Source organism: Chiloscyllium plagiosum, chromosome 43, assembly GCF_004010195.1.
Source record: "Chiloscyllium plagiosum isolate BGI_BamShark_2017 chromosome 43, ASM401019v2, whole genome shotgun sequence".
Taxonomy (NCBI): Eukaryota; Metazoa; Chordata; class Chondrichthyes; order Orectolobiformes; family Hemiscylliidae; genus Chiloscyllium; species Chiloscyllium plagiosum.
In genome coordinates, this window is record NC_057752.1 from 5,757,596 (window position 1) to 5,778,971 (window position 21,376).

Consider the following 21,376-nt stretch of genomic DNA (forward strand, 5'->3'; position numbering starts at 1 on the left):
GGCGGCTACTATTTCAATGCAGTTGGAGGCACAAAAAAACTGCAGATGCTGGAATCCAAAAGAGACAGGCAGGAGGCTGGAAGAAAACTGCAAGCCAGGCAGCGTCAGGAGGTGGAGAAATTAGCGTTTCGGGTATAGCCCTTCTTCAGGAATCACTGATTGTGACTTAAAAGTTCTGGGATTTGCATATTAACGAACCGAAACTAGCAAAAGCATTCTAAAAGATGAAAGACTCAATCTAAGTTTGTTTAATATATTTCAGTTGCATGGCACTGTAACCTTTTGCTAAACATTCTGTGTCTTATGGTCCTGCTCCACAGCCATCTGATGAAGGAGCAGCACCTCGAAAGCTAGTACATCCAAATAAACCTGTTGGACTCTAACCTGGTGTTGTGTGATTTTTAACCGAGAAAAGGAAGAAACAAAGTATACTACCACTATTTGTCCAGTAGACCTGTTCTCAGATTAGCAATATGGGGTGATTTAAAAGATCGATATATTGTTGCTGAGGGGTTTGAAAATTGCCTCTTCAGACAAGTTGGGGGGTGTTCCTGATGATGACTGTCCTTGGGATGGCGCTCTCGAGCCGTCAGAGCAACGGAGAGGACGCCGGGACCGTTTCCACCGGGGCCTTAGTTCAATGTGACATTGCTTCTTACCCACGAGGAAAATGGCTTCAACGCTTGCCATTCCCGAGGCGTCAGAAGTGAAAGTGCGAGGCAACTTCAGATGATTGCAACGTCCTCAATCGGTAGAGTTTGACATGGCTCCAAAACCCGATACTCTCAAAGCAGCAGAAATATATTCAGCAACAAGGCGCAAACGATTTCCTTGTAGTCTGTGAAACACATCTTTAGTCTCGTTGGAATATTTAGAATAATATATAAAATTCACGTGCTGTTTTAATATATTGGCCGTAGCCTTGATAAACTAGAGTTAGTTTCACGTGTTTGGCATCCAGTCCGATTAGACTTTTCACCAATGAACAGTGATTTGTTTTTAGCACCATGCTGAGGTGTATCTGCTACATTTCCAGAGCGTGTGATGTTTTAGAAACGTTCGTGCGTTTTCAGAATCTGGCACAAGTATAAAGATTTATCCGAGCTGAAAATGTGTTGCTGGAAAAGCTCAGCAGATCAGGCAGCATCGAAGGAGCAGGAGAATCGACGTTTCGGGCATAAGCCCTTCTTCAGGAATGAAGGGCTCATGCCCGAAACGTCGATTCTCCTTCTCCTTGGATGCTGCCTGACCTGCTGCGCTTTTCTAGCAACACATTTTCAGCTCTGATCTCCAGCATCTGCAGTCCTCACTTCCTTAAAGATTTTCGATATGTTCAAACCCCAGTCTCTGTATCTCTAACATGATGTGGCATGATTTGGAGATGCCGGTGTTGGACTGCGGGTGTACAAAGTTAAAAATCACACAACACCAGGTTATAATCCAACTGGTTTATTTGGAAGCACTCGCTTTCGGAGTGACGCTCCTTCATCACAACCACCTGATGAAGGAGCGACGCTCCGAAAGCTAGTGCTTCCAATTAAATCTGTTGGACTATAACCTGGTGTTGTGTGATTTTTAACAATGAAGTGACATAAAATTCCTAGTCGCTTTTGCAAGTGTTCAAAATAGATTCCTTGAGCATTAGGAAATGATTTTGCTGAAGTAATCTGTTTATTTAGAGAAACGCAGTATTTAAAACGCACTCTGCATGAATTTGTGTGTGTATACAATAGACAATTCAGATCCTGAACTAGTCCCAGAAAAGATTTGTGTTCTACCTAATGACCTTTGTGAACACAACATGTCCGCCGCCAAGTGATAGATGAACCAATTGGAGTCTAATTATAATTTTTCTGACTCTTTGGCCATTGTTATGCACTCTCGGTGGTGAAGTTTCACATCACCCTGAAGGACATTCAGATATAACCCATACACGTGACAGTGCTAAAAAGCCCAAGGCACACATTTAAAATCCTTCAATAATTGGCAATGAGCACTGTTTCCCCATTTCGCTATCACTTGGCAGAAAGACCTCGGTAATGTCTTTGTCTATGGGGCGCTCCTGCGGTATAGTCCCTGGGAAAGTCCAATTCGCTTTCAGCCAGAACGTCCTTGGTGTGCAGCGCTCTGTTTATTGATGGCCCGCCCATTGTAGAGTGCGATTTAGAGATGGCATCTGATGCTATTTCCTGTACAAAGCGCTGCCGTATGCACATATAGTTTATTACTAAACATAAGGTATGATTTTGTGCTGCTGGAGAGTGATTTGGCTGCTGAGGAGTGGTCTCAAAGGGATACCTCGTCACATTCACAATCTGAATATGAATGCACAATTAGCTAATACCTTCCCGCTGATAGAATATAATAAAGAATGATATCATATATAACACAATGTAATGGAAACTGCTGTAGTTTAATATACAATCTCATACAATATCCAGACAGCACACCCGTTGTCTTTCCAAGTGCTGCTGTAAATTCAAGGGCCGTCACCTCAGTAATCCCTTTAATGTTACGTGAGGTGGTTCTTGTCTTTCCTGTTAACAACAAATCTTGTAAACTGCGCTTCGTATAACACGCTTTACGCTAAGGCAGTGTTACCTTGTCACCTGATACCTTGCTCCCTCCATGAGCCTGTCCCCACTGGGTACGATGGCTGTAGTTTCTTCGGCAGGTGGTCAACGTGATCTGCTCGAATACAATGGAGGGTCCCCTGTCACTTCACTAACATAACTCCGCATCTCCATTGATCTGGAGGAAAATAATAGTATTGGGCAGGCAATTGATGGATTGACAGTTCTCCTCGTTCTCTGCATGGGATTCAATTTGAATAAATTCGTCGACAAGTTTCAAAAAGGATTAATAGCGCCAATAAAGCCAAGATTGAAGAATTATTGCCGAGTTCTGGCAGGCGGCTATATGTTGCATTATTATTGTAAAGAAGCACCCGTTCTGACGTGGTGCCTAGTGAGATGTGAGGGACAGATTTGCAGTTCGTGAACTGTTCCGAAGTTGCGCAGCGGCGTTGTTTGCGGATTTCTTTTGGGACGTGACTATCGCTGGCTGGGCCAGGATGAATTGCCCATCCTTCATTGCCCTTGAGAAAGTGGCGGTGAACTGCCTTGGTCAATCCGACTGAGCGCCTCTTTCGGAAGGCAAGTGAGGTTCAACCACGCAGCTGTGGGTCTGGAGTCACATGGAGGCCAGACTAGATGAGGATAGCAGATTTCCGTACCGAAGGGGCATCAGTGAACTAGATGAGTTTTCAGTTACACCAATTCCTTAGTTTTATGGTCACCATTGCTAATATAAAAGTCGTTCCAAAGTTGTTAAATCTCAATTGAGTTTAAATTTCTGAGATCTTTGATTTTGAAAGTTGAACACATGTCTCTGAATCATTAGTCCAGGCTTCTGGCTTAGTAGTCCGGTGACATAACCACTATTACTTTACCCCGAATTGATGGGTGCTGCTAGCTCAGTCGCAATTCTCATCTTTATGGACTATTGCATACAATTGTAATCGCTTTGGACTTCTTGTAGCATAGTATGGTAATAGTGTCCCTACCTCAGAGTCAGAACACACGGACACAAGACCCTCCAGAGGTGTATTCTAGCACGCCTGAGCAGCTTGATTAAAAACATTTAAATCTGAAATAAGACTGCTCCCAGACCTATGGATAATACATGTGCTGATGGCAGCCCAGCGTTGTCCTCTGTCAAGCTACTGAGTAGCCCTTGTTCACAGCCTACTGGAGGACTGTGACCCATCATGCTGTGTTCAGGGTTAGATGGGGATAAGGAATTTCAGAGGGGAAAAGGGCCCGGATTTTGGGAACATTGATCACTTTCCTCTAAATTGCTCAAGTTATTTCTCAGTCCTTCTCTCTATTTATCATCGGAATCTGAAATGGGTTGGCGCAATCATGCACATGAACCGATTTACTGTTCAATTCCTTTGTCAGATGTCAGCTCCTCAAAGATCCGGGTTCAAACTCGCTTCCCCAAAAAAGCCCTCAGACATGAGCGCATCGTGGGCGCTAAAGCCTCGTGGACTGACGGTGGGATTTATTGGAGCGAGATTCTCTTCATAAAACAGGGGGGAAAGTAAACTGAGGAACGGAAGAAAACAGGCTTTTGAAATACAGTCAAGACAAATGAAGAAAGGGGACTGGGAGATATATAAGACGTCAATTGATGTATCGGTCTCGATATGCGCATTCCATAGTGAAGATATATTACGTGATGGATGTTAAACATGTTGCTTGGGTGTTGAATGGTTACTGGTCTCAGTCTTGTGTATCATTCCGAAACTGGATGCTCGAAATGACGGCCCTTCACCTGCTTCTCAAGCGGCACTGGAAGTGGGACAGGCGCCGTATTACCCTGGGAGGGGAGGGGGTGTCATTGTGGGAGCTGTGGTTTTATTCCTAATGCCCATTTGAGGAGTCGGGATTCTCCTTCCTTCAGTCCCAGCCAGTCGGACACACACAAGTCAAAAGAGAGAGAGAGAGAGAGAGAGAGAAGCGAAATGAAACCCCCTCCCTCCCCCTCCCCTCTCCCAGTCCTTGCGGGAGATGGAAATCCGCGGGTGAACTGAGCGGAACAGGAGAGGGAGGGAGGGAAGGAAGGGGTTCCAGTGCCTCTCTCTGAGCTGGACAGACACCGAGATGTGGCCTTTCGCTGCAGCTCAGCTCCGAGTTTTCTTCTGTCTTCTGTACCCCGCTAACATCATCAGCCTGTGGTGGTGAGTCGGGTCGGGTCTCGGGCTCCCGAGGATACTTGTCGGACAAGGCGTTGTTCGGGCTGGTGGTGGTGTGGGGGGGGCTTGAGGGGACTTGTAACCGAGGAGGCAGTGGTGTTTTCAGAAGGCAGAGACGGAAAGCAGGAGAGAGCGAGGGGAGAGAGAAGAGAGTGAGTCAGGGACAGGAGGGAGAGGAGCAGATGAGAAACAGGGCGAGAAGAAAGAGGGAGAGGAGAGAGCGAGGAGGGGGAAAGAGTACAGTGGGGAGCGGAGAAAGNNGGGAGAGAGTGTGTGGGGAGAGAGAAGAGCGGAGATAGTGATTAAGAAGACGGTGTGATAGAGTAAATGTGAAGAAAGGATGATAGAGGGAGTGAGGAGAGAATATGATAGAGGGAATGAGAAGGGGCGGTCATAGAAGGAGTATTGAGAGAGGATAATAGAGAAAGTGAGGAGGGAGGATGATGGAGAAAGTGAGGAGAGAATATAACAGAGAGATTGAGGAGGGAGAGATAGAGGGAGTGAGGAGAGAGTGCATTAGAGAGTGGAGCAGAAGCAAGATGAACTGTGAGGGTGCAGGGGCTCCATTGTGTTGACAGCCTTTGCTTACTCTCATTTGCAAACAGCACCTGTATCTGGGAAATCCCCAGATAGTTGCTCTTTCCCTGGCTCAGGGCCCGCTGTTTCGAAGCGAACGAGCGCACAAATAGCAGAACCGCTTCATCAGTCGGATTCCTAACTCCTCGCCGTTTATTCATCACGCTCTGTGTACTTGGGAGATAAGGCTTCCCCGTCTCATTCCTGTACAAATTGCCTCGGAGTTCAATCAGTTGCGTTTTCTTGTACACTTCAACCGCGGTTGTGGCACAACCCCTCTGAAAACTCAACGGGTGTATGTGTGCCTGAGAACATGAATGAGTGTGTGTGAGAGAGAGACTATATCCGAGTGTATGCGTGTAAGAGAGTGTCTCCATGTGTGTGTGAGAGAGAGAGAGAGAGAGTGTTTCCGAGAGTATGTTTGTGTGAGAATGTGTGAACGTGTGGGCCTCCGACAGTGTGCTTGTGTGAGAGTGTGTCTCCGAGTCTGTCTGTGTTTCTCTAAGTGTGTGTTTATGTGAAAATGTGAGTGTGTGGGAGAGTATGCCTGACTGTGAGAGTGTATCTCTGAATGTGCGTTTGTGTGAGAATGCGAGTATGTCTGTTTTTGAACGTGTGAGGATGTGCATGAGTGTACAAGGGAGTATATCTGCACATTAGCGAGATTGTGAGAATCTGAGTGCGTGTGTGAGAATCTGTGTGTGAGATTGTGTAGAAGTGTGTGTGTGTCAATGTGTAAGTTTGAGTGTGGTAGAGTGTAACAATGTGTGTCAGTATGTGCCTGTGAGAGTTTATGGGAGTATGTGAATGAGTGTGAGTGAAGTCAGTGGGTTTGTCTCTGTGAGTGAGAGTGTGTATCTGTGTGTGCGAGAGTGTGCATGAGTATCAGTGTTTGTCAGTATGAGAGAGGGAGAGTTAGAGTGTGGCTGGTTGTGGGTGTAGGTGTCGGTGTGTGAATATGTGCATGTAGTGTGAGTACGTCTGTGTGTGTATGTGTGTAGTAGTGACTGTATGAGTCCCACTGAGTGAATGTGTGTGTATGTGTTTCACTGGACATGTATGAGTCTGAGTGTTTATGGGAGTGTGTGAGTGTGCGTGTATGTGTCAGTGGGAGTCAGTGTGTGTGTCAGTGAGGGTGTGTCTGTATGAATGTATGTGCCATTGAGTGTGTGTATGCACGTGTGTGTCACTGTTTGGTATTGTATGTCTGTGAATGTATGTTTCTGTATAAATATATGTGTTAATATGTGTGTCAGTGAGTGTATGTCTGCACGAATGTATACATCAGTGTGTGTTTCAGTGATTGTGTTTGGGTGTGTTAGAGTGTGACTCTGTGTGTCAGTGATGACTGAGAGTTCATGGGAGTGTGCCTATGAATGAATGTGAATGAAGTCAATGGGTTTGTGTTCTGAGTGAGAGTCAGTGCATGAGTGTGTGTCAGTAAGTGTATGTGTGTTTGTGTAAGTGGGTATTTGTCAGTTTGTGTGTGTGTGTGAATGCCACTGATTGTGTGAGACTATGCGTGAGTATCGGTGTTTGTCAGTATGAGACGGAGAGTATGAGCATGAATGTATATGTTAGTGTGTGTCTGTATAAATGTATGTATCAGTGTGTGTTTGTGTATGTGTCAGTCTGTGTCCGTCTGTATGAGTATGTGTCAGTGTGCGTGTGTCACTGTATCAGTGAGTGCATCAGTAATGTTAGTGTGTATCAATGTGAGTGTTAGTGAGTTAGAATGTTAATGTCAGTGTCAGTGTGATGTATGTGAATGTGAGTACATATGTGTGTATCAATGTGTGTGTTTGTCAGTGAATGTGTGTCAGTCTGTGTGTCAGTTTGTGTCTGTGAGTGAATGTGAACGTGTCAGTGTGTCAGTGAGCGTGTGTGTGAATGCCAGTGCGTTAGCGTGTGTTTCTGTGTGAGTGAATGTGGATTAAGGGTAAATATGTGTCAGTGAATAAGTGTGTCAGTGAAATGTGTGTGGAAGGTCTCGCTTTATTCTGAAGTAACGCTGTGCCGCTGGTTTGACCCCCGCGCTGCAGGGCGGTAGGAAGCCCCTTGGTCATGGATCCCAACAGCATCTGCAGGAAAGCCAAGCGGCTGGCAGGCAGGCAGGCTGAACTGTGTCAGACTCAACCGGAGATCGTCAGCGAGGTGGCGAAGGGAGCCCGCCTTGGGATCCGGGAATGCCAGCACCAGTTCCGATTCCGCAAGTGGAACTGCACCACTCACAAGAAATACTTCAGCAAGATCCTGCAACAAGGTAGAGATTCTGACTCTGGCCTGTGTTAGGTTGAGGAGGATAGGAGGGGGATTCTATTCCAACGTTATTCCAACCAACTGGAGGATCGAATGCACACCCATGTTTGCAGGAGACCCTGGGGAGTAGGGGCAAACACAGAGAGAGAAACCCAGACAGACGTGCGAGACTATAAAGCAGACAGGGACCGCCAAACCAAGACAGGAAACAAGCTTGTCCAATAGATTGTCAGGTAGCAGGGCGAGGCAACACCTGGCCAATCAAAGCAAACCGCAGAAAGAGAAGGAGCGAGGGGTGTGAATGAACTGCTTAAACAGGGGTTAGAAAACACTGGAGGTACTTTGTCTCCTCAGAAAGCAGGGTCCCTGCTTAGCCTGGATGGATATCTCATGACTGGAATTCAGCAAAGCTCCTGCACACTGTGGATCATGGCCCTCCAGTGCGCAGCCTCAAGTCCCACTGCTGTAGGATATCTATTTATTTATGTATTTATTTACGCACGATACAAATTGATTCAGGACACACAGCGCAGTCTATTCAGGTATCAAGCCACTGTCAAAGATGCGGTTTTACACACACACAGTCCTCAGACAGATTGCAGCAGGGCAGAGCTCGCTGGCCTTGGGCATTCCGTCCCCAGCTTCCCAGGATATTGCTCACTTCTGCCGTCAGTTTCGACTCCAGCATTTCTGGTGCATTCCTAGTGTATTCCCAATGTCACATCCGTGTAATCCCATTGTATTGCCGATGTATTCCAGTGTAATCCCGGTGTATCCCCTCAGTGTTCTCGGTGTAATTCTGGTGCATTCCCAGTGTATTCTTAGTGTATTCCCCAATGTATTTCTGATTATTCCAGTTTCATCCTGGTGCATTCCCAATGTATTCCAAGTATGTTCGTGGTGTATTCATGCCTCCCGCCCCCCCCCCCGCCCCATTACCGGATCCGCTCTCACTAGTTCCCCAATCGGAATCCTTCCTTCAGTTTGGTGTTATCTGTGTGAACACGTTCACATCGTAGTCAATTTCAATAAGTAATTCACTTCCTGGATGTAAACTGTTAATTGCATTTTTAAAAACAATTTGCATTTTCCCAAACCCGGACCCAATTCTTTTTGGGTCTCTTCATTCAGTTCCCAGTTATAAACTGCTCAGGGAGGCTGTGAAGGATCAGCAAGGAAGCAAACCTGACCAGCCAATGGTGACCAACCAGGTTAACTGTCTGCTTTTGAAATTCGGTTTTGGGATGTAGCTAGCACTGGCAAGGCCAGCCTGTGTTGCCCATCCCTGAACTGTTCTTGAGACTCCACAGTCTTTTGCTGTTACAGTTTGATACAACTGAATGGCTTGCTGCGCCATTTCAGAGGGCAGTTAAGAGTCAACCACTTTGCTGTGGGTCTGGAGTCATATGCAGGCCAGACCATGGAAGGACGGCAGTTTCCTTCCCTAAAGGACATTAATGAACCAGATAAATTTTTCAGAAAACCCAGTTGCTTTATGACTATTAGTGAAACCAGCTTTTTTAAATTCCAGACTTAGGAACAGGTTGCATTTACATTCCTGGACTCCCACTGTTACCTTGTACCAACCCCAAAAGTGTGGTCTCGGGTGCACAGGTTTTCGCTTGGAGTGTGACAAGGGCAGGCAGGCAGCGAAATTGGGCAAAGTTTTGATTTTGGGCTCAGTCTGCATGTGGGCAGACAACAACCCAATGCTCAGAGCCGAAATGAATCCAGGGAGAGAGGGGTGAATGTGGGACGCACTGATAGTGGATGACGGGGGGGGGGGGGGGGGGGGGTGATGGGAGATGGTATCAGTGCAGTTCAAAGGAGAGAAAGGAATAGGAAGTGATGGGTGAGACAAGAGGCAGCTGGAGCACAGCATTAACCTGAGTTGAATGGTCTTTTACAGTGTGAATGCATTTGATTATGGTGGCATTCATACATTGTATGTAATCCATACATTGTGTATCTGGTTAATATTGTGTGGTGGCTGTTATACAGTTGGCCACTTGCCATATACTAGCCCTCTTCTTCTCACCAGATATCAGGGAGACTGCCTTCGTTTCCGCTGTCACCTCGGCTGGGGTGCTCTACACGGTGAGCCAGGCCTGCAGCATGGGCGAGCTGCTGCAGTGCGGGTGTGAGCGCACCCTGAACCGGGTGCCACTGCCCCGCTCGCCCACTCCTGGCACCGAGGCCACAGCCTGGGAGTGGGGCGGATGCGGAGATGACGTGGAGTTCGGCTACGCCAAGTCCAAGCAGTTCATGGATGCCGAGAGGAAGCAAGGACAGAACGACATCAAATCCTTGATTAACCTGCACAATAACGAGGCTGGGCGCTTGGTAGGTTCAAAGTGCCATCAGAATCGGGTCTACTTTATTTCACACAAATTGCTGTGTGGGTGATTTTCTTATGAAACAAACTTTCTTAAGTATTAGTAACACTAGAGGAAGATGCTCTTGTTCTTGCTTGCCTGTAGAGTCCTGACTGCCCAAAGGCCAACTTATTCCACTGTTCAATGCACTCCTGGAACATCCAGTTACTGCTGTGTCCGAGATCAATGAACACTGCCACTCGGCACCATTCAGTGGGAGCATGTCCAGTTCTGTGAGAGGCTCACTGACCTGAAAGGTTAATTCTGTTTCTCTCTCCACAGAGGCTACCTGACCTGCCAAATATTTCCAGCACTTTCTGGGTTTTTTTGTTTATTAAAGAGTCAGACTTGCCACAGTAGTCTGCCTTTGCAATACTGGCAATGTTTTGAATTCTTACTTCCACACAGTTGGTTCGATTTTTTAAAAGAAAAGATTCAACTAGTTAAACATTGAAGGATAGTTTCACATCCAGATTTCATCACTGTAGGATAGGTGCTGTTTCTTGTTGTTATGACCACTGTATGTATCCTTTTGACAAATCAGAGCCCCCCAGACAACTCCCTTTGATGGAGGGGAAAATGGGCAAGTTTTATTTTAAAAATTCACTCCCTGGCCAGGCCAGCATTTGTTGTCCATCCCTAATTGCCCTGGGTAGTGATGAGCCACCATCTTGAGCTGTTGTAGTCGTTCAGGTAGAGAGACACTCACAGTGTTGTTTGGGAGTGAGTTCCAGGACTTTGAGCAATAACAATGAAGGAACAGCAACATAGTCTCAATTTCTTGTCCTAGTTTGTATGTTCATTTGTCGGTTTGAAAGTCAGGGTGGTATGTAGCTAAGAGGAGATGGTGCTTTCATTGGAACTTGGATATGTCTTGCTCTTTGTTTTTCATGGGACTTCAGAGAACTTAAGGAAACCATTCTCTCCGTCATATCTATACTGGCTCTCTGCTAGCCCAAACCAAACCAAATCCCCTGTTCTCTCCTTCTCTGATTTTCACCTGACAATCTATGCCTTAACTAGTCTCTAGAGCAAAGTATTTGAAGGTCTAGCTCTGGGAGAAGCAGAAATTTATGACCTCAATCCTGCAGTTAACAACCCTAATTTAATTGGCCTCTCCTCAATAAGGTGCAATTGTCTCTCTTTCGGAGCTTGATCAAACCTCCCTCCAAAATTTAAGATGAAACTGCTTCCCAACCACTCTTCTCTCTCCTCAAGACTTCCTCACCTGATGAAATTACCTTTGTTTCACGCCAATCCCAGCTTGCCTACAGTCCTAACCTGTTTGCTTTGACATGAAGCATGCAGCTTCTACACATTGTGGATGACAATTCTGTACAGATGTTCTATTACTAACCAGAAATAGAAATTCATATGGAGCTGTGTTTTTTGGTTGCATAACAAATATGGATTTTGCAGAAATCAGTCAATATTATCATGAGTATCACAATTGGTAACTTTGATGCTGTGGGCTGATTAAACTGAACAAAAGAGGGAATTGATTGCATTGAAGTAATTTCCTGCCATGCACTAAATAACAGGTGAGGTACTAAGCACTAGAGTCATAGAGTCAGCGAGATGTACAGCATGGAAACAGACCCATCGGTCCAACTTGTCCATGCTGACCAGATATCCTAACCTAATCTAGTCTCATTTGCCAGCATTTGGCCCATATCCCTCTAAACCCTTCCTATTTATATACCTATCCAGATGCCTTTTAAATGCTGTAATTATACCAGCCTCCACCACTTCCTCTGGCAACTCATTCCATACACGCACCACCCTCTGTGTGAAAAAGTTGTCCCTGAGGTCTATTTTATATCTTTCCCCTCTCACCTTAAACCTATGCCCTCTAGCTCTGGACTCCCCCACCCCAGGGAAAAGACTTTATCATGCCCTTCATGATTTTATAAACCTCATTAAGGTCACTCCTCAGCCTCTGACGCTTCAGGGAAAACAGCCCTAGCTTGTTGAACCTCTCCCTATAGCTCAAATCCTCAAACCCTGGAAACATCCTTGTAAATCTTTTCTGAACCCTTTCAAGTTTTACAACATATTTCCGATAGGAAGGACACCAGACTTGCATGCAATATTCCAAAAATGGCCTAACCAATGTCCTGTACAGCTGCATCATCATCATCATCATCCCCCAAAATAACATTTTAATTTTAATTTGTGGTTTGGACTTTTGTTACTGCGCCCCTTGGGAGCTGTCAGTGCTATCTTCTGTTTAATTTGGACGATCAGTTAGCATTTAATATAGTGGATCTCCAAGTCACTGGTACAAGCCTTGTGGCATTGGGGTAGTGTCCTTATATCTGGACCAGAAGGTCCCACCTGCCCTCAAGGTATGCTGCAACATGTCCAACAACTTGATTAAAAGTAACTTTTCTTTTAGAACTCCAAGTCAATGTCACAGAGGAGCTATCAGTCCCAGCAGCAGAGGTCCTGCAGTGCACTGGGTGACATCCTTGAAGAACAGTCACGCTAGCTTGCGCAATGCAACACAGGTTCTACTAGTGAAAAAGCAGAGTTGGCACAGTGCATTTCAAATGTCCTGGTTAACTATGACTTCTTTGCAAATATTAATATATTCATGCTATCTCATTTTACCCCCAAAATATTGAGTTTGTCCATTTCGTGCTTTTCCATGTCAAAACTAAACCTTAGTTCTCCATAAAATATAAATATAATTCTGTTCAAAGTGTAATATATACGCACTAATCAATCTCAACACAGGCTGAAGAGGAAGATTTTTTTCACCAATGGACCAAGTGTCAGCACATTCTTTAAATGTATTTGAATAGAATCATTTTGAACAAGGTAATGAGTAAGTAACATGTTACATGACCAATAAAAGATGGACATGTCAGATGCATTTACCTTTAACAGACCTAATACCCACATAGAGCATAGCAGGCAATAGTGAGGGAACAAAGCATCCAATTTGAAAGTGAATATGGACCAATGATAATATTCCAGTACATTGTCTTACACTGGCAGTATTCAATGCTTAATCACCAGTAAAGTGCATAATCTCTTCTTAATACAGAGGTGCATTGGCATTCTATATATAAAGATACAGAAATGTGTGCATAGAAAGGTGCTGATAATGCATACTATTCATTATTCCCCTATCATCAAGAGATCAACTAGATTATTGGGCAATCTCTGACTATTTAGTCAAAACGTCTTTCCACGAGAACCTGGACATTCGTCCAGCATCAATACTTTCAGTGTTTAGCAGGGCCAGTGACTTTATCAATTCCATACCTGTGTTTAGTAACTGCCATGTCCTTTCACCTTCAGTACAGTTGCAATGCTGATTTAAGTTAAACTAAACAACTTTATTAAATGTTCATTTCAGCATTGTTCTAGAAATGGTGTAAAAGCATATCAATCACTGTTAATTCAAACCCTACTGTGCAAAACTGTATTTATATTCTGCGTAGCTGTGGTAGAACTCACTAAAAGTTAAAACAGTGAATCATTCTATAACTTGATGACTTTTAAGGCAATCTGATTTATAGGGAACTGACCTAAACTGCAAACCTGTAAAGCTACTTTTGGGGTAGACTTTAAACCATGTCCCAGAGGTGAAAAGGCAGCGATCTCAGTAACTGTATTACTTAGTCTCTACTGAGAAACAAGATAACCCCAATCAGCCTGAACTGGATTCCAAGCTGAAAAACACAAGTGACAGGGGTCTGTATTTACAAGCTGTATTAGAAAATTGGATAGGGCAGTCTCACCATTACTGTACCATAAATAAAAGATGTCAATGAATATGCACATTCATTATTCATTTCAGGTTGTGAACTGATGGTTTCCAAATTATATTTCCTTGATAGCTTTTCAGTTGATAAACCAGTTACTGTAAATGTTTATGCTGCTCCTTTAAATTAACTTCAAAGAAATGCAGATGGTGTAATTCTCCCCAGCTGATTTCCTTATCTCTCAGCTGCCTCTGCAATGCTAAATGAGAGAGTCAATGGTTATCACATCCAAACAAGAAAGTGAGGTTGAGGCCACAAACAGATCAACCATGATCTTTTTGAACAGGCTCTCGGGGCCAAATTGCCTACTTCTGCTTCTAAATCATAGGATTGCATGTTCACCCTCCAGGCAGTAAGCACACACATTAAAAACTACCCCAGTGTGCCAATTGTGTATCATTTTCAATCCTCATCATTGCTCTTTTGTACTAGTAGAAGGACCTTCTTCAATCTTCTTGCTGAACTAATTTTCAACATAAATAGTCACAGAACCACTTATTCAGGCTTCAGGGTGTTGTTTTCATATCGGTACATGGCTGTTGACTATTAACATTGAGACTTCTTAATTCTAACATTAGATTAAGGTTGCCTGGAAACCACTTGCCACTGTCAAAGCCCTCCAAGGCTAAAACCAAAGAGGAAAAGGTGAACTGAAACAAAGCAAGCTCGAGTGTAGTGCTGGAATATTTGTGCTACATTCATATGTCACTTCTGTTTTTGTAGCTCTGTCACCTATTTAAATTAAGTTAGTAAACGCGAACTTGAAATTGTCATCACAGTGTGTGTCATTGAATATATTTAAAGCTGAGTTAGACAGACTTTTGATTGACAAGGGAGTTAAGAGTTATTGGAGGTAAATAGGTTGCAATCAGATCAGCCTTGATCTTACTGAATGGCAGAGCAGGTTTCTAATGCTTATGTTTTTGTGCTTTGATCTGAAGATATCAGCAATAGTAATTTCTAGGTTGAGGGCTCATTGGTAATGTAATTACTGAACATCAAAGCATTTTGCCAAATTTCTGTTTGGTGAGAGATGACAAAAGGTAACATAATTTGTACAGTGGACTTTTTTTTGTTTATTGGAATGTACGTAAAAATCCTGCATCATTAGTTAAATGGAGCGTTGTCATGTAGCAACTTGTGTGAAATGCTAAAATTGCAGTAAAAAAAAACACCCTCAGGAAGTGACTTAACGTTTGGGTCATGTAATGTCCAATATGTAATTAAGATTTTACTTTTGCAAATGCTAAACAGAATTCTGGTGCACTACATGTTCACAATCCATGCCTTGAATATCTGTATCGTGCTAAATAGTTTAACTGTTTACCTGTTCAAATCCTGATGAAATATTTCAACAAAGTACACTTTCAATGAAGCAAATTCCAATTACAGGTATAGCAAACCTAGATAATCTTATTGCAAAATGCATAGTAGACCTGAATAGAAACAATTGAACGATAGATTGAAGTTGCTGATGGACCTGATATGTAGATTGAGACACAGAAAATTCATTGTCTCAGGTCAGTGCCCATGTCTGCAAAATGAGCCAACATAGAGAATTTATGATTCTCTAGAGTACTGAATACTGGTACAGTAATTTGATATAAATATTCGCAATGTTGGACTTTAAAAAGAGCCGATTGCCTGCACTGTGCTGAAGATATGTGTTTATCTGGAGCAATCTTTTGCTGTCAACTCTGAGTGTGTGGTTGTTAAGGTAGTTAACTCATGTGGGGGTCAGAATTCCTTTGGGCGCAACGTGTCGTAAAGTTTTGAGTGTGTTCGTGAAGATTTCCTTTATTCAGTCCCAACGAATCACAAAAATATTTTTGGAGTTCATAACTTTAGAACATTAACACATATTCAGCCATGCAAATATTTTGGACATTTAATTGCAATCTTTTGGACTACAGAAAAAGTATATTTTAGAAAAGAACAAATAACATGCTTAAAACACGTGTTTTCAAATACATTTTCATGCATTCTCTTAAAACACGATCTTTTAGAACACATTTTGCAGAACACTGAACACATTATTTTACCACATACGTTTAAGAACCTGTAAACCTTTTTAGGACATGTGAACATTATTTTAGAACAAATCATTTTGAAATATTCATTTTTCACATGAGCAAAAGTGTTCTTTTAAGAGTGTGCCATTCCTTCCACATTATATTCGGCATTCACAGAAAGCGATCACAGAATGTAACATTTCAGTACTTAAGAATACAGTATTATGGTTTGAGACTAGTTTCTGTGGAAAGTACAGAAACATCTCTTAGAGAACTTGTTCTTTCAGCACATACATTTGCATTTGCAATAATTGCCAGAGGGAATTTTTGAAATTTTAAAATGTTCTTGTACAATGGAATTTCACAGGAAATAGAGTTCCGATTACTGCGTATAACGGCAGCAGAACAAAAAGCCTAGATTCATTATATGTGCATTTATTATTCATTATAATAATACATTTATAATTTTACTGTAAATAGCAAGTCAAGAAAATATCTGTTTGCAATGGTACCAACACATAGCATTCATCCCTCTCTCACACTGTATGCAACATTTTTGAAACGTTAATTTGAATGTGTATGAACAGTTACATGTACTGATAGTTGGTCATGGTAAGTCAAGTGTAGTCTTCAGGTAAAATTTGGTTAGAGACTAGGGGTAACTGACCAGGAATTCCAGAAATAGTTAAATCTCCGTTTTAAAGTGATCAATCTACTTGATTTATATTTTCCCATTATAAGCTCCTATGACCTCATTTATAATGAAAACTGCCTGAATAAACTTGTCACGAATTAATTACACCTTCCTATAAGTTGTTTATTGTCACACTTTTTCATTGAACAGTAGCATGAAGTAGTGGAAGAAATTTCAGGTAGATTAAATATCTGACAGGGTAGCATGGACGTTGCTTTTGTATCTTTCCACTCTTCCCTTACAGAATTGTGTGAAGTAATGGGAAATATTCCCCGGCTGATTAACAATCTGACAGGCCTAACTTGAGTGCTTCTTCTGTGTCCTTGGCCCCATTTTGTTAAACCATGCCCGCCTCCACCTCACCCCCCCACCCCGAGAAAGCACTGCAGCACTACCACTGGCAGGAGGGTGTCATTACAGCTTGACCGGTTCAGATTGACAATTTCCACAACAAATCTTGACATTTAGGAGACTTAATTGAAAAAAAAGTTGGAAACGCAGAGTGATGATCAAAAGTAGTTTTTAGATGTAGCAGAATTAGAGTATGTGTGTCATTGAACCAAGAGAGGCGAGTGTAATTCAGTTCCATTGTAAAATCATTCTTATTTTTGTACTTTATTATTAAATCCATTGTATACATCGACACTAGGATTATCAATATCCCATTCCCCCACCAATGATGCCACTGGAGTATATTTACTGATGGGGATAGGAAGAGGGCACAGCTACAGTGACAAACATATAAGAGTAGCCTTCACTGCAAACATAGACAGAAGAATTTATATGAAAATCCTCAGTTACAACAATCATAATTGCAATAGTGAGTTCAACTCGAAGTTACTTCATTGGCCGAAATAAGTGTTTAATATGTGTTAATCCAAATATTTGAGTGAGTTTGAATTTCTGAATAGATATGCTTCTGTCTCGAAGTACATGTGCTTGTATTTATCAGTGGCACATGTTGAGGAACCAATTAGGGCCCTTAAAAGCGGGAGTGTATTATTTGCTATTTAAATGGAAGGTCACACCTGGTCCAAACTTTCTGTCACTGGGTAGCAATATTCTCAACTATATAGTCAAGTCTCCTGTGTTTACAAAACAAATTCTGAAGTCCCACCGGTTGCCTAAGAGCATATTGATAATGATGCAGAGACCAACTGCCTCAGTGTAGTCGAACTGGATTGTTCTTTTGAATTAACACTGACACATTAGCAAAGCAGAAGTGTCGTTTGCACCAGGATGTTTTTATTCAACATAAACATAATAAATGAAACACAAACCCTGAGAGTGTTAATTTTTTATTCACCTTTTACAAGATCACTTTTTTTTAAGCTAACTTTTTACATAGTTTTACATGATAGAAAAGGTTACAGGAGCCTTGTGTGGAACACAAATACCATCAACCTGTTGGAGCAGAATCAACAAAATAGACTATTTGTTCCTTATGCCATTGCTTGGTGTGGGGAGTGTGCCGTGTGCAAAGCTTGCTGCCATGTTTTCTACATCACTACAGTGACTACACTTCAAAACGTGAGAGGCTGTCAAACACTTTGAGATGGCCAGAAAAAAAATGAAAGCTGCTATATAAATGCGAGTCTTCATTTAATTGTTAGCATAACCATCTGTTGCATTTCCCCTCTCACGTACAAGACTAGCATATAAAACGTATCTCATTTCAATGGAATGTCATTCTTCATAGCAAGCGCAAAGTCAATTAATTGCTGCATAAGATCAATTTCTTGTACAGATCAAACTTCTGTCTCCTTCCAGTCAACCAGTTCAATGCGGTTTTTGTGTGTTGTTTCAATGACAATGTTCATGAAATATATTGTTAAAGTCTTGTTTCTCTCTCTCCGCTATCGCCTTTAACTTCAGATGATTAAGAATTACATGCGAACTGAGTGTAAATGCCATGGCCTGTCCGGCTCCTGTGCTGTTAAGACTTGCTGGAAGAAAATGCCCCATTTCCGCGAGGTTGGCGACCGCCTATTGGACCGCTTCAATGGCGCCTTCAAGGTGATGGGCGGCAATGATGGGAAGACATTGATCCCAGTGGGGCACAACATCAAACAGCCAGATAAACAGGACCTGATTTACTCTGCCGAATCCCCCGATTTCTGCCTCCCCAACAGGCGCACTGGTTCTCCAGGGACGCGGGGCAGGGTGTGCAATGGCACAGCTATGGATGTCAGTGGCTGTGATCTCCTGTGCTGTGGCCGGGGGCACCGGGAGGAGACAGTGAGTTTCCAGGAAAACTGCCAATGTCGCTTCCATTGGTGCTGTGTGGTGCAGTGCAGACAATGCGCTGTCCGAAAAGAACTCAGCATCTGCATGTAGCCAGAATGCTTCCCCATAAAACAGTATTCCTCGAACTTGCGTTAAACCGAAATTGCAAAGCAAACCATTTGTTATCCAAAGAGCAAGAATTTTGGATGGGATGAGGTGGAATATACTACTCATATCTGCGCTGCAAAGTCCCCAGGCAGGAATTCGGAGTGAGGGATAACGTATGAAAATTAGCGCACCTTGCTACTCTGAAAGATTGTAAAATGTCTTGAAAAGGAGCAATTTTGTAAGTGCTCAGACCACTCTTCAGATCAACAGTGTGACCATTCAGCGATTTTGTGGAGTACACCCCATTGTGGGAGGGGATACGGGGCAGGAGGTGCATGTTGCCTGCAGCGTAGAAGCGCTATAAACAGTTAGAAGAAATATATCATTTCTGACTGAACACATATAGAGCTATTTTTGTATGTTTGTGAAAAGGTAGAGGGATTTTGCTCTGTGGGTCATTAATAAAACGCTGCCCAGATCAGTGTGTTAGGAGGTCAAGTTAATTAATCGTTGCAGCATTGGGCTCCCTAATGTTGGCCCAGTTCATGTTCAATAGCATGAGATGTGAAAATTGGTTATTTAAAAACGTTTGCTTCTCTGATCAAGTGGTTTATTTTTCATTTGCTGGATATCTGTGCAGGAAATATTCTGCATAATAAATGGAATGGAAAAGATCTCAGTGTTTCGTTTTAGCCCCTGGGTGAGTGTGACTGGAGAATCTATGTGTCTGCGTGCCTGAGCCCTGAGAGAGTGAGGGTGATCAGGTGAATGTGTGATTTTGTGTGTGCGTACATGTGTATTGGGTGTCTATATGCATGTGTGTTTGTGTGTACGTCCATGTATGTGAATCAGCAAGTGCATATGATGTGGTTGTGTGCACTTGCATAGATTTGTACATTAATGCGTACATATTTATGCAAGTGTTTGTGTGTGTGTATATTTATACTGCACAGTGAAATCCAACAATTCTACTTTGTTAAAACCATGAAAAGAAAAGTTCAAAGTCGTGATGGGTTGGTAACCCGGTGACACCTTACGCTTGAGAGGCAATTGACTTTGGGGCTGGCCTTTAGCCTTTAGAATGAAGTCTGTCTGATGGGGCACCTTAGGCATATTTGAAGTATTAAGGTTAGAGATCGGTTTTCAATTATGATGGATGGCTCATTACTTTGGTATGGTGGTCCTCAGCAGGTATTCCAGACTTAACAAGTACATACAGCTTTTTAGGATTAAGTATGAGAGCCTTTCAGAGTTCTGACATTCTGTGTTTCTGCTTTACCATCCCTGGGTCTGTAACTCCCTTCGCTTTAGCATTTGTAGAGGGATCGTATGCATGCAGATTTATTAATATGAGTGTATTTTTTTTTCCTCTTTTTGTGGGAGATGGGCATCACTGGCTAGACCATTCCTTAATGCCTACAATCACATTTCTTTGGGTCTGGAGTTATATGTTGGCTCGACCAGGTAAGAATGATATAAGACCATAAGACATAGGAGTGGAGGTAAGGCCATTCGGCCCATCGAGTCCACTTCGCCATTTAGTCATAGCTGATGGGCATTTCAACTCCACTTACCCGCATTCTCCCTGTAGCCCTTAATTCCTTGTGACATCAAGAATTTATCAATTTCTGCCTTGAAGACATTTAGCATCCCGGCCTCCACTGCACTCCGCGGCAATGAATTCCACAGGCCCACCACTCTCTGGCTGAAGAAATGTCTCCGCATTTCTGTTCTGAATTGACCCCCTCTAATTTTAAGGCTGTGCCCACGGGTCCTAGTCTGCCCGCCTAACAGAAACAATTTCTTAGCACCCACCCTTTCCAAGCCATGTATTATCTTGTAAGTTTCTATTAGATCTCCCTAACCTTCTAAGCTCCAATGAGTACAATCCCAGGATCCTCAGCCGTTCCTCGTATGTTAGACCTACCATTCCAGGGATCATCTGTGTGAATCTCCGCTGGACACGCTCCAGTGCCAGTATGTCCCTCCTGAGGCGTGGGGCCCAAAACTGGACACAGTACTTCAAATGGGGCCTAACCAGAGCTTTATAAAGTCTCAGTAGCACATCGCTGCTTTTATATTCCAACCCTCTTGAGATAAATGACAACATTGCATTCGCTTTCTTAATCACGGATTCAACCTACATGTTTACCTTTAGAGAATCCTCGACTAGCACGCCCAGATCCCTTTGTACTTTGGCTTTATGAATTTTCTCACCATTTAGAAAGTAGTCCATGCTTGTATTCTTTTTTCCAAAGTGCAAGACCTCGCACTTGCTCACATTGAACTTCATCAGCCATTTCCTGGACCACTCTCCCAAACTGTCTAGATCCTTCTGCAGCCTCCCCACTTCCTCAGTACTACCTGCCTGTCCACCTATCTTCGTATCATCGGCAAACTATGCTAGAATGCCCCCAGTCCCTTCATCCAGATCATTAATATATAACGTGAACAGCTGCGGCCCCAACACTGAACCCTGTGGGACACCACTTATCACCGGCTGCCATTCCGAAAAGAACCTCTTATCCCAACTCTCTGCCTTCTGTCAGACAGCCAATCCTCAATCCATGCCAGTAGCTCACCTCAAACAT

The 21,376-nt window shown here is 43.1% G+C and overlaps 1 protein-coding gene across 2 annotated transcripts; it reads left to right on the top strand.

Moving 5' to 3' along the window:
* Positions 1–4,486: 4,486 nt before the first annotated feature.
* Positions 4,487–19,426, top strand: LOC122543424 (protein Wnt-6-like). 2 transcript variants are annotated; one of them, XM_043682139.1, is made up of 4 exons: positions 4,487–4,744; positions 7,378–7,598; positions 9,636–9,937; positions 18,327–19,426. In XM_043682139.1, the coding sequence occupies exons 1-4, from the start codon at positions 4,668–4,670 to the stop codon at positions 18,786–18,788; spliced, it is 1,062 nt and encodes a 353-aa protein (XP_043538074.1). In that variant the 5' UTR covers positions 4,487–4,667; the 3' UTR covers positions 18,789–19,426. The 2 variants fall into 2 exon arrangements, with proteins under 2 accessions (XP_043538074.1, XP_043538075.1); XM_043682140.1 differs by lacking the exon at positions 4,487–4,744 and adding an exon at positions 5,561–5,567.
* The last annotated feature ends 1,950 nt before the right edge of the window (positions 19,427–21,376 follow it).

Coding starts and splice junctions, on each gene's coding strand:
- LOC122543424 (XM_043682139.1), top strand. CDS start 4,668: ATGTGGCCTTTCGCTGCAGCTCAGCTCCGAGTTTTCTTCTGTCTTCTG. Junction 7,599..9,635: donor CAGCAAGATCCTGCAACAAG/GTAGAGATTCTG, acceptor TCTTCTCACCAG/ATATCAGGGAGACTGCCTTC. Junction 9,938..18,326: donor ATAACGAGGCTGGGCGCTTG/GTAGGTTCAAAG, acceptor CTTTAACTTCAG/ATGATTAAGAATTACATGCG.